The following is a 13,001-nucleotide window of genomic DNA, read 5'->3' as shown; positions in this document are numbered from 1 at the left end:
AGTTCCATTGTTATAAAGATGAGTACTGCAGAACAATCAACAGCAACACAATTTGCTATTTTAAAATGGCTATTTTTCTGAAATAGCACATTTTACTCATAAAGGGTTAAAAATCCCTTTTATCCCCTTATTTAAAAATCCAACATTTTTAAAAACTACATTTCTAGATGGGAATTTCGTATTATTTCCATAACTGTTGATAAAACTGATTCACTGGCCTGAAAGTAGATAAAACATACACAGGTTAAATCTGGTTTAAAACTAATCACAACACACATATTTTTGAGAAAGTGTAAACCATCTAAATGAATGATTTTACTGCTAAATCCAGCAGACTTATTATTTCAATACCGATTACTTTTTAGTTTAAAAAAACAACGCCTCCATCTCCAACAAAAAGGGGTTGGAGAAATTGTTATGAAAAACCTGAGGTGGGAATGAAGAAAATAAAATCAATTCTGGTCAAAAAATAAAGCATTTTATTTCAGAAGTTTCAGCATTATTTCTAGGAAAAGAGGGAAGGGTGAGTGAAGTTAATAAAGAAGTGCACAAAATGCCCAAATTACAGTCATATAGAGTACAAAATTTCAGTAGAAGACATTTGACGAGAAAGAAGCCCTTAGTGCAGAAAAAGCTTTTAATTTCTTTTTTAAAGGGGTGGAAGGACAATAGGTATTTCTTTTAAACAATTCCTCTCAAGCAAATACGAGTGCAACCATGCAATTCCCTAGTCCTGTTGGAATGTTTGGTGATCCAGTTAAAAAGTAGAAGCTAATCTGCAAAGTCCATGGAAAGAGGCAGGGTTTTAAGAAGAGAAGGTTTGCTAAAGTCACACTTCTGCAATCTCCTTAGTTGTGTGGATTGTCCCGTGCACATGCAACCCTGACTTTAAAAAAAAAAAGCCATAGAGGTGCTTCCTTTCAACTGGACTGAATTTAATAAATAAGAATAAAGATTGTATTTATCTTAGAGAAGTCAATGGCAACAACCCTGCTTATAGACCATGGGATATTAAAAAAACAAACACTGACATGAAAATAAATTGTTTACTTGTGAAAGTGCTTAGAGTACGTGTTGAGTAAGGATGCTTTTGGTTATTCTAACAAAATGTTTTGATTCAGGGCAGGCTTATTTCAAGTATCCTTTCTTGCCTTCACTTTCCTTTCAAGAAAACAAATAACTGGAATTCCTCACCTCTGTATTAATAAGAATGATCAGACACGCAGTCCAGTTATTAGTTGCACTAAAAACAAAGCTTTTCTTTCTTTCAGAAAGCGTTGGAGCATTTCTGTTGATCTCAGACAGCATGCAGTTGACTAAACAAGTAAAAGGTGATGAATCAATGCAAATTAATCTAAGCTTGAATTCAGTTTATAATTTTTGGAAAATAGTCTTCTGGCCCCCAATATAATCTCAATAAATAATTCTTCATTGTTTTATGGGCACCTTTCCTATCCCCCCTCACACTGTATAAATGTAATTAAGCTCATCTCCAAACAGCATCTTCGGTTATATCTCTTTTTTGCCTTAAAAAAAATAGTACCTTTCCAAGGTCAACTCTTCCTTGCAAAAGCGACAAACGCCAAGACACTCTAGTGCACAAAAACACAGTCAGGAGAATGTCAACCCAGAAGAAGAAATGGGTCGAAAAAGGAAAGGGTAGGGAATAAACGTTTTCTTCTCTTTCTCTCATTTGGGTCAGTCGGTTTCGCAGAGAAGCGTAACAGAAGGCTGGGCAAAACTTGATCCAGCGGCGGATGGCCAGCCGAAGGAAAGGGAGAGGTATTTCATCTCAGGGGCTCGGTTACTTGGTCTGGCGATCCCCGCGGAGCTCTCTGCTAATAGTTGGTCGGGTTTTGTTTTAATCTTTTAGGTAGTAGAACAATGTTTCTGTCTACTGTGTGTGTGTGCATGTGTAGTTGTGTGCTAGGTATAGGTCTCGTTGTCCGACTGGGTGGCCAGCCGGCCGGGCAGGTGGCTCAATGCACCGCGGAGTACTTCATGCGCTTCTGTTTCTGTCTCTGGTTGCAGAACCAGACTCTCACCACGTTTTTTTTCAGGTCCAGCTTCTCGGCGATGGCGGCGATCTTCTCGGACGAGGGTCGCGGCTGAATGGCGAAATAGGCTTCCAGCGAGCGCTTCTCCGGCGCCGCGATAGAGGTCCTCTTGCGCTTCCGTTCGGCGCAGCTGAAGAGCTCGGGCTTGGCGTTCTTTTCCCGATGGGCGGCTTCCGCCTCTTCGAGCCACGCTTGCAGGACCGGCTTGAGGGCAATCATGTTGTTGTGCGACAGAGTGAGCGACTCGAACCTGCAGATGGTGCTCTGGCTCAGCGAGCCCACGCCCGGGATCTTGAGGTTGGCCAGCGCCGCGCCCACGTCGGCCTGGGTGACGCCGAGCTTGATCCGCCTCTGTTTGAAGCGCTCGGCGAACGCCTCCAGCTCCCGAGGATCCGACTCGACGTCGCTGATGCAGGCCAGCCCGCTGTGAGCTAGCGAGACTTGCGAGGCTGCGGAAGAAGGAGGAGGAGGTGGCGGCGGCGGCGGGTGGCTCATGCTAGCCATGGCTTGATGCAGGTGGCCCATGGCCGCCCCCAAGTGGGGGTGAGCATGGGCATGTGGGTGGATTGGCGCGGCCATAACCGCGCCGTGCTCGGCCCCCCCCCAGCAGCGCGGGCGAGAGGTGATCCAGGAGGTCCCCGTCCAGGCCTTGGTGCGCCACAGCATGGTGATGGTGGTGGTGATGATGGTGAACTGGGGCCGAGATGGGCACGGTGGGCGACGAAGTAGAGGTGCAGGGGACGCTGCTCATGGTATGGTAGGTGGTGTCTGGCTTGAAAGGGTGGCTCTTGCTGTGGGAGACCAGATCCACAGCCGCCAAGGCTTCAGCCCGGGCCAGCAGACTCTCATCAAAGCTTCCAAATATATTGCCCTGGAGCTGCAAGCAAGAACGCGCAGAGCGAAGTCAATGGGGAATACTGTCAAGTCTGGATTCAAAAACATCTCTCTCTCTCTCTCTCTCTCAAAAGCAGAGATTCCTCCTCAAAGCTCAGGTCATAAAAATTAATATGAAGTCAGAAGATGCTTTGCTTGAATAGACATGTGGATCTGGGGGGCGACGGGGGTGGGTGGGTAGAGGGAGAGAGAGAGAGAGAGAGAGAGACGCGATTGTTCTGGTGACATGAAAAAAACATTAAGCCGGGGCCTGTCAAAAATGTGCCTTAAAGCAGTAATTATGCTTCATCTACATACCTGCGGGGCTGGGAGGCACACGCGGCGCATCGCCTCCGAGCTAGAGTACTTGGCTTCCTGCAGGGCCGGGTGCATGCCGAACGGCTGCTTGGCGTTCATGCCCATCATCTTGGCGCACCTTGCAGGTAGACAGCCCCTGACATCGAGTCAGGGTTGGCTCTCTGGCTGGCGACTGTCAAAGTGAGCTATTTTCAATGACACAGCTTCCCTCTTCTCCCCACCCCCCCTTCCCCGCGCCTCTCTCTCTCTCTCCCGCCCGCCCGCTTCCATCCCGGCTTCTTCACTCATCTTACACAAGCCGCCTGCTCGTGATGGGACCGGCACCCCCTGTGCGCAGGCGTGCTCGGGCTGGCACGAGGGAAGGCGAAGGGAGCCCCAAAGGTGTAACCTAGGCGGGAGAACCGGGGCCCGCTTTCTCCGCCTCAGCCCAGAAAGCGGAGTCTTTGCCAAACTCCCGGAGGGGGGAACTAACCCCCCCTCACACACACAATCTAATGTCCCTGACGGAAAAGTTTCGTTCCGAAGGAATTAAGCCGGCTGGACTCAATTAACTCCTGCTTCCGATTCCAAACCTTCCGCGCCCTCTTCCCGTCAGCCCCGCGCTTGGCGTAATTCACCAAAAAGGACCCTCCACCCCCGCCCTCCCGACGAGCCTTCCTTCTTGGTTTTTGGCCCGGCGGACTTGAGAAAAAAGGCTCGCCGCTCCAGGCTCAGATGGTGGCGGCGAGGGTGGGGGTGGAAATCAAAGACCCGGGCCCGAAGTGGGAGCTGCAGCCGCGCGCGCTTTCTGGTGCGGCTGCGCTCTAGAACCCAAGGAGTTTATCGCCGGACTGTGGGAAGCTTCTCTCTCGGCCCTGGAGTTTGTTGAAAACCGACGTCTGCACCTTCTTAATACCTATCTAACTCGCGGGGCTGCAATATGACCCCCAAGTGATAAAAAAAAAACTCTTCCCCTTTGGCTCCCCCCACCTCTCATTTCAGCCAGTCCTTCGCTGCCCACGGCCCTGGCGCTCTTGTGAGGATCGAGGGAGAGGGAGGAAGGCAAATATAATATAGTTCTATTCTAGTCCTCGGGGTTTTAGTTTCTGTTCTTCTTCTCGATATATTAAACGAGCGTTGAAGGGTAACAGTGTCCGATGAGGTATAAACTGTATAAACATCTGGAGGCTTTGCAGTCTTTCATGAGAGAGAAGTGCGGGGCAGCAGATCCTCCGGTCCAGCCCGGCATTTTTGCTGTTCAAATCCATATTTTCTTCACCGCATAATGGACATCCTCAACTCCAGCCTATTGGGAGTGAGGCTGTGAGGGACAAATTCCATCCGTGTCCATTAGGACTGCAGGAAAGGAGGACTGTCCCAGAACAAATGTTCCATTTACTGGGGACATCCTCTGCAGATGAACATAAGATTTTCCCACATTGTGAACAGGACTAGTCAAAAGTGAGGTAATTCTGCAAATTACTGCAAATCAAGGAAAGCTTGGACCTTGGAGCCCAAATGAGTCAAGGCTATCCCACTGATAGACTGAAGGAGAGATGTGGCCATTAAAACCATAACTGCCTGAACTGACTGCAATGTATAATTTTTCCAGATTTTTTGTCTTTTACCATTTTCTCTTTATTTCCTAAAGTTGATCTGTTGGCTAAAGGGAGTTGTCTATTTTTCCTTTCCCCCAACCAATTAAGGTGGGCCCATGGACTTTTGTGCTTCACCTTTCTCTTTTAGAAGTCAGCAAAAGTAACCAGAGGCCCTCTTTCTGATGGAGATATCAGCCGGCAAAGCTGCCAGTCACATTAGCTGGCCCAGAGCTCTCAGACTAGAGGAATTGCAACCACCCCCGCCCCTCCCTCCAAAATTTCGTATGGCAATAGGAGAGCAGACTGTCCCTGTCTGAGATGAAATTGGTCTGTGATATTGATGAGGTAACGCTTGATGGTTCAACTTTCCACCGAAGGACTTAAATTCAGCCCATCAGATCAGCACTTAAAGATCTCAAAGTCCAAACTGGTTATGGCAGATAACCAAGGATTAAGCAAAGAAGTGAAGTGACAGTGACACAGGTAGTCCTTGATTTATAATCATTAGTGACCATTCAAAGTTACAACAACACTGAAAAAAGTAACTTATGACTGTTTTTCACACTTACAGCCATTGGAGCATCCCCATGGTCAGTGTTCAGGCACTTGGCAATTGGCATATATTTATTCAGCCTTGAACATTTTACATGCTTGTTACTGAAATAGGACTTGTTCTGTATACTGTACAGTGGTAGATTTTGTCTTCTGTACAGATGCAGGTAGATAAACTCAACAAAACATTCATACAAAGTCTTTATTATTGGTTCATCAGGTATCCTCATAACTCACATTTGTGATGAAGTTCTTCTTAATGTCCAATCCTTTGCATATCTGTCTTGTAGGTAAAAAGATGGTTATCTCCTTATCCCTTTTCTCCCATCTCGTAGTGGTAGAGGTAGAGCAGCTACCACGAGTCCGTGAGTTCAGGCAAGAGTGAAGAAACTTCCCTCAACCCATCGAGGGTCAACTTAGTGACCAATCAGGATTACAGATGAGGTCACGTGACATGGACTACATTTCCCAGGATACCTTAACTACATTTACCATGATGCATTCCCTTAAGGGGACAGCTCACAATTGCTAACTAACTATCCAGTTCCCATACACTGGCTGGACAGCACAGGAATTCTACATGTCTTTGACAGACAAAAGTTTTAAATATTTCAGTTTGCACTTCAATAGTAACTATCAAGTTACACACACACAAAAATTACGCTGCCTTAAGGATCCTGTGCTGTGTAAACTGAAAATGTCTACTTGTAAGTCAACCACTAATAAATATTGTTGCAATTCCAATCTGGCTATGTCAAATTGTGACAAATACTGGTTTGGGACAATACATGATAGGTAACACATAAACACTTTATTGGGACAGGTAACAGTGATCTAATAATGGCAAAATCTAAAATTCAGAGCCCTATACTGGACTTCGATATTAGATAAAAATTATGTTGCTGTCTTTTTATTGGGATATTTTCAGAGATTTACAGTGATACAACTACTTCAGCTTCCCCTTCCTCTGGGAGTGGAAAAATGTAGGCAATTTTTTTACAGCTATAAATAAGGAGTAAAACAATGGTTCATGCATCCAGTTTTGGTCACCATATTATAGAAAAGATGTTGAGACTCTAGAAAAAGTGCAGAAAAGAGCAACCAGGATGATTAGGGGACTGGAGACTAAAACATACAAAGAACGGTTACAGGAACTGGGCTTGGCTAGTCTAGTGAAGAGAAGGACCTGGGGAGACATGATAGCGGTCTTCCAATATTTGAGGAACTGCCACAGAGAGGAAGGGAAGCTATTTTCTAAAGCACCTGTAGGCCAGACAAGGAAAAATGGATGGAAACTGAACAAAGAGAGATTTAACCTGGAAACAAGGAGAAACTTTCTGACAGTAAGAACAATCAACCAATGGAACAGCTTGCCTTCGGAAGTTGTGGGAGCGCCATCACTTGAGACCTTCAAGAAGAGATTAAACTGCCATTTGTCAGAAATATTGTAGGGTCTCCCGCTTGGGCTAGATGACCTATAAGGTCCCTTCCAACTCTGATTATCTGTTATCTGTTATGTTGTTTATTCTTCTGTTTTTCAGTACAGTGGTGTCACACTTTCATGGAGGATGGATTTTGAATCATAGGGAAGGGTTGTTGTTCAGTCGCTAAATCATGTTTGATTCTTTGCAACCCTGTGGACCATAGCACACCAGGCTCCCCTATCCTCCACTGTCTCCCAGAGTTTGCCCAAATTCATGTTCATTGCATCAGTGACCCATTTCATCCTCCCTTTCTCCTTTTGCCTTCAATCTTTCCAAACATCAGGGTCTTTTCCAATGAATCCTCTCTTCTCTCTCTTGGTGACCAAAGTATTTCAACTTCAGCTTCAATGTCTGTCATTCCAAAGTACAGTCATGGTTGATTTCCTTAGGAAGGAGGTCTAGAAACTCTATAAAACATTTTAAAATTTTATTTGTTGCCTCATTTTAGTAATTCCTTTAAAAGATTTTTTTTTAAAAAAAAAAAGGCTGAGAAAACTTATGGAGAAGAAATGGAAACTTTCCCTTCAGCATCTGGCTGAGCTACAGAGTCCCCTAGTAATCAAGAGTGAGACAATAGCAGAGCAAGAACTTTTCACAGAGGCAGGATGCATCATTGCTTTTGTGGCCTTGATGTGATTGTCTAAGTATACTAAATTTTGTGTGTGTGTGAACTCGGTATCCACATCTGTATCTTTCCTGTTTAAGGTCTTTTCAAAAACTTTAGAGAAATTCGGAAACATTGCTGGCTTTACTCAATTAGGTTTGAGAGATTATATGAATGTGCCAAGTTTGTTCAATCTGGTTTATTTATAAATCTGACTAACTTCCAGTCCTCTTTGGCAGAAAACACATTAACATGAGATTCTCTTAACTTTAAACTTTGGGGACAATAATCCTTCCTCCTCCTATTTTCTCAAAAGAACCCTGTGACGTGAGTTTTTGAGAGGTGGGGACTGGCCCAAAATCACCAAGCCAGTTTTCATGCCTAACATAGGACTGTCTACTGGTTTGTAGGACAACACCTTAACCACAACATCAAACTGGCTCTCACTTCTGAAATTTTCCATGGGGTCCTTCAGCTGTAGCAACAGCAGCCATGAAGCATGGCTCTCTATGACTGAGGAAAGTGACAGACCCACAATTGAAGGAGGGGATTGGTACCAGAACTGCAGGCTCTTGTAGGTCTCCAATTTCTAGATAATTTTTATCCAGTGCTTTATTTTACACAGGTGACAGACAGATCTTTGTTGGAATCTTCCTCTTCAGAAGAGCACAGGGAATTGTGGAAGAATGGGACATTTCATTTGGTGGGGAAATGCCATACTACACGCTCAGAAGTTCTTATTTATAATGGCTTCAATTGTTTTTAGTTGAGTGTTGGTCCTCCAAATATTAAGTAAATCCAGTTTTCTTTACTGTCACTTTAGATGCTTTCAACTCTCATTCCTTTCCATTATTATTGGAAGAGGGATTTACTTCATATAATTCCTGCTCTAGAAAGCAAATATATCACTTCCCCAAACCAGATGTTGTAGCTATTCTAAATCAGCATGTTCAAGCAAAACACAGAGGCCCATAAAATAGTCGGCCACATCTGTGCAATCCTAGCTTTATTGTTTATGATTCAGTATGTCCTGACAAACACTCCATTAAGTTTTTCTCCACCACTGAGTTAAAGTGCACTCCACCCAACTTTGAACTGGCATAAAACTGTGTTGGCATGAAATCCCTATCCGGCCCCTTTTGCATATGTTTTGAGTCACTGCTGAAAGATGAGTGTGCTACTTTTACTAGCAACATGGTTGTTTTTCTCCTCTTGATTTTGTTACTTCCTCTTGATACTGCCAGCAGGGAAAGCATCCACCAATTAGGACACTGCAGCAGGAAGAAGAAGAAAGTCTGACCTTAAACTCTGGGTTTTTCTGAGCTGATTTATCTTCTCATCCTCTCATTTGGCCACCTCTCCACATTAAATTAAAATAAAAGAAAGACATATAGGGAAAGGCACCAGGACAGAATTAGATGTGGAGTTGCATTTGCAAGATTTTCTGAACTACAAATTAGTCAATGCATTTTAGCCTAATGCTTGCGCTAATCTAGTCTTATAGTTAGATTGTCTATATATCATAAGGAGAAAGATATTATAAAGAGGGCTTCAGGATATCCCTGGTTAAGAATGTCAATTTTTCTATGTATTTTCCAGTCAGTCTCAACTTTGGCAATGACACGGACAAATCCATGACATTTTCTTGAAAACAATTTTAGAAGAGGTTTACCACTGCTCTATTCTTCCTAGAGCTGAGAGAGAGACTGGCCCAAATTCTTCCAGCTGGCTTCTATGCCTAAGGCAGGATTAGAATTCAGAGTCTTCCAGTTTGCAGCTTGGTACCTTTAACCACTACACCAAAGTGAGCCTCCCAATATATTATATAAACATAATCATGACCAAGGACTAAGAAAAGGAGCCAGGTGATCATGCAGTTTCCCCATGCTATATTTTCCAACTACAGGATGGTATAATAATGAACACCCAGAGAGTTTGGGGAAAGCTTGGTATAAAAAAAGCCTTCTAAATTGATTTGGATGCCACCCAAGCAAGCACTTTCTTTTAACCCAGGGACCAAGGGGCAGAGAGAAATCTGCTGTGACTAACAACTGCTTTCTTCCTTTCTTTGCCCTAGGAGATCAAAAGAGTTCCCTTCCCCTTTAAATCTGCTGGCAGAAGGGGAAGGGAGCCAAGGGGAAAGTAGAAGAGGACTTGATGGTAAAAGAATTCTGCTTTCTTGCCATCACCTCCTATCCCATCAAGCCCAAGAACTGGTCAGGTGGAACATGAACTTGGCTTTAAAAGGCAAAAGGCGGAGACACAATCTCTAGTTGGGGGAACTGATGTGTTACTGCATTGCTCTCTGCCTTGATTTATGATAAAAAATTTAAAAGAAATCATCTATATTTCAAAGGGCTTAAATAGCTGCATGAAAATTTTATCTAAAGTGCCACAGTATTTACAGGCAACCTCATCACACCAGAGGTAATTAATAGATGGATAAATTTCAGTTCCAGTTCTCATTTGCTTTCTTCCTTTGGAAAAAAAAAAGTATATTGTTTAGAAATAAATAAATAAAATTTCATGCCAAGAACCTCGTGTGATCATTTTTCATGTTCAGCATGCCACTTTTAACCAATGAAACAGAGACTTAACCTTCAGAGTTTGGGACATATGAACTCACTTGTTATAGCGCTAGAAGTGATGGGCTGGCACTGTTGAACCACAGGACTGATCTACTTTCTGCCACCAAGGTAATTTTGAGCTTACCACTCTTTCTCAGCCTAACCTATCTCACAGGGGGAAAGAGGAGTGAGGAATACTAATGTACAGCACCCTGAACTCCTGTATAAAAGATAAAACTATAACTCTAACAAACAAACCACCCCTTTACAAATTAAGCTGCGCTTCAGATTAAAAAAAAGAAGTTTCTTTTGAGGGAACTTCAAATCAAGGCATGGTTTTAGGAACACAGTCCAGCAACACCATAAGATTCAATACGATAGCCAACTGGAATATTTCTCTTGTCAAACGTCCGTTATTTTCCAACAGTAAAATGTAGCCATATGCTTTTTTCTCCTCCCTCTGTTTTGGCTTAAGAGTTAACAGTTGAGCAGTCTTTTCATTACACATGTAAAATATTAATGTACGTGATCCTGTCTCTTTTGTCTACACCTTACAAGCAGGGGACTTCAAAGTATAAATAGGGACAAGTTAGAAGTTCAGATGTTTTGCCACCAAGAAATGATATTTATCCGAATAAAGGGGACACTGCAACAGATTTGAGAGATCATTCCATTTCCATAAATTAATACTTATTTTAGAGATGGTGGGAAGAAGACGATGAAACACTACATTAATGAGTGCAGTGATGACTTGTTTGTTATGAACATAATAGACTTAAAAGGTGCTTTGTTTGCCTATTTGGGAGGCTTTTATTCTCTAGCTCAGGGGTCCCCAACCACCGGTCCGTGGACCGGTACCGGTCCGTGGAACAAGTCCTACTGGGCCGCTGGCTTGCTGGGCGCCGCCATCTTGTTTTGATGAAAAAGTGCTTCCGGTGAGCTTTTCCGGGTAGAAAGCTTACCGGAAGCACTTTTTCATCAAAACAAGATGGTGGCGCCCAGCTGATGTCGGTACCGGGCCACGCCATAAAAAAGGTTGGGGATACCGGGCCGCGGCGTAAAAAAGGTTGGGGATCACTGCTCTAGCTCAATTCATATTCAGAGATAAAATTGGTGGTATATAATGGAAGATTCCTCTTATCATGATAATAATGTTTGTAATGGGATCCAAAGTTTGGGATGGATGGATGTTCTGAAATAAAACAATCTTTCCAGAAGCCTGATAAATCTTCTGATTTATCAATAGTCTATTGATAATAAGTTATCAATATGATCCTTATCTGATTGATAACCAATTTGTTGTGTTTCTTATTAAATACCCACCGATTCTCCAGCCAAACAATACTGTTGCAGAAACGTTAACACTGTTGTTGTTTTATACATGTTTGTTGTATGTTCTGTACTGATATTCTTTTAATATTATGAAGTTATTCAAGTATTGTTTGGAATTTGGTGGCCTAAAATTTTAATTAATTAACTGAATGATTGAAAGAATAAGTTTTTGTTTCACTTTTAAATATAATCAATCATTAGAACCTGGGACAGTGTCAAACAACAAGGATGGTAATGTAATATAATGGCATGATTTTATAATAGTTTAATCTATGTGAATATGTTATTAATGCCATGTTACTTTTAACATGAATTCCAATGTATGGAGTAAGAATCAGTGTGTGTGTGTGTGTGTGTGTGTGTGTGTGTGCATGAGAGAGAAAGAGAGGGACTGAGAATTGCCATTTGCATTTGTGCTTTTCTTGTGGCATACCTTTTTGTTATTATTAAGGTTGGATGAAATTATTTGAATTTGAAACAGTTTTTTGAGTTTGAAATTGCTCTGACCTTTCCAGAAGTTATTTGAGAATGAAACAGCTCATTTTCAAACTAAAGCTGGTTGTCAAGATTCAAATTGACTTGTTTTAAGATCAGAAGGTCAGAAATGCCTTTCTCAAACAGGAAAACTTTTGAATTAGGGGTGTTTTCCACATCTTTAGAAGCCCAGCTTCAGTAATGTATGGAAAGGAGATAAGACGAGGAATTACTATTTTGAATATAGTTGGGTTTCATATCTGTATTGACAAAGACTATTAACAAAATCAATATTGTGCTATAATATTTTTGTCAACATTTCTGAAACATAACAAGTTATAAACATGGCTAAATATTGTCTTCTCTCTAGGCACAGTAAGTCATTGGTCATTCCATATGTCAGTGTAATTGTTCCTTTCTCAATGAAAATGTGCAACTTTTTATAAAAAATCTTATAATAGTTACTTTTCCTATGTCAGTTGTTCCATGTTGCTGCATGTGCCTGTTTTGGAAATATCTGCAAACTAGTAGCACTGAATAAAGCAATCCACTAATAGTATTAAATTCTATCTTTCTCTCAGTGTATGGATTTAAATACTTACGGTAGCATCTGATCCAATCAGAAGAATTTAATTAGCTGCCTTAAATATTCCATACCATTGCAGCTGGATTCTTTCCTTCCTTCCTTCCTTCCTTCCTTCCTTCCTTCCTTCCTTCCTTCCTTCCTTCCTTCCTTCCTTCCTTCCTTCCTTCCTTCCTTCCTTCCTTCCTTCCATTCTTCCATGAAAGGAAACTATACTATATTTTTATTATTAATTTTGGGTAAATATATTGCCTTGTAAAGTTAAATCCTGATTTTTTTGCACAAAAGTGATTTTGATACTTTTGAGAACACACTCCTAAAAATGTGAATAAATTTTGGGCTGTAGTCTAAACATAAGTTTCTCTTGAATTTAAAGTATATCAAAGTCATGACAACATAACTTTTACCTTTGATTTGAAAGGCAGATTTTCCTGATATTAAAAAACGGAGAGAAACTGTTCAAGAGATGACATTGCTATTCCATTGTACTATTTGATTGAAGAAATGTCTAACGTTACCCACACTGTCAATTATTCATCAGCTAAATAGCCAAGCATCAATTACCTGGCTTGATTCTCTT

At 42.1% G+C, this 13,001-nt stretch overlaps 1 protein-coding gene across 1 annotated transcript; it reads right to left on the bottom strand.

Moving 5' to 3' along the window:
- Positions 1-619: 619 nt before the first annotated feature.
- On the bottom strand, positions 620-3,436 carry POU4F3 (POU class 4 homeobox 3). Its single transcript, XM_026685494.2, is given in 3 exon segments — positions 620-2,616; positions 2,618-2,934; positions 3,249-3,436. Coding segments are annotated over 3 exon segments (1,062 nt in total). The 5' UTR covers positions 3,357-3,436; the 3' UTR covers positions 620-1,979.
- Between the last annotated feature and the right edge of the window lie 9,565 nt (positions 3,437-13,001).

The sequence above is a fragment of the Notechis scutatus genome, chromosome 2 (genome assembly GCF_049901735.1).
Source record: "Notechis scutatus isolate UNSWTSFEM ecotype Mainland chromosome 2, rNotScu1.2, whole genome shotgun sequence".
Taxonomy (NCBI): Eukaryota; Metazoa; Chordata; class Lepidosauria; order Squamata; family Elapidae; genus Notechis; species Notechis scutatus.
This window is presented reverse-complemented; position numbering and strand designations above follow the sequence as displayed.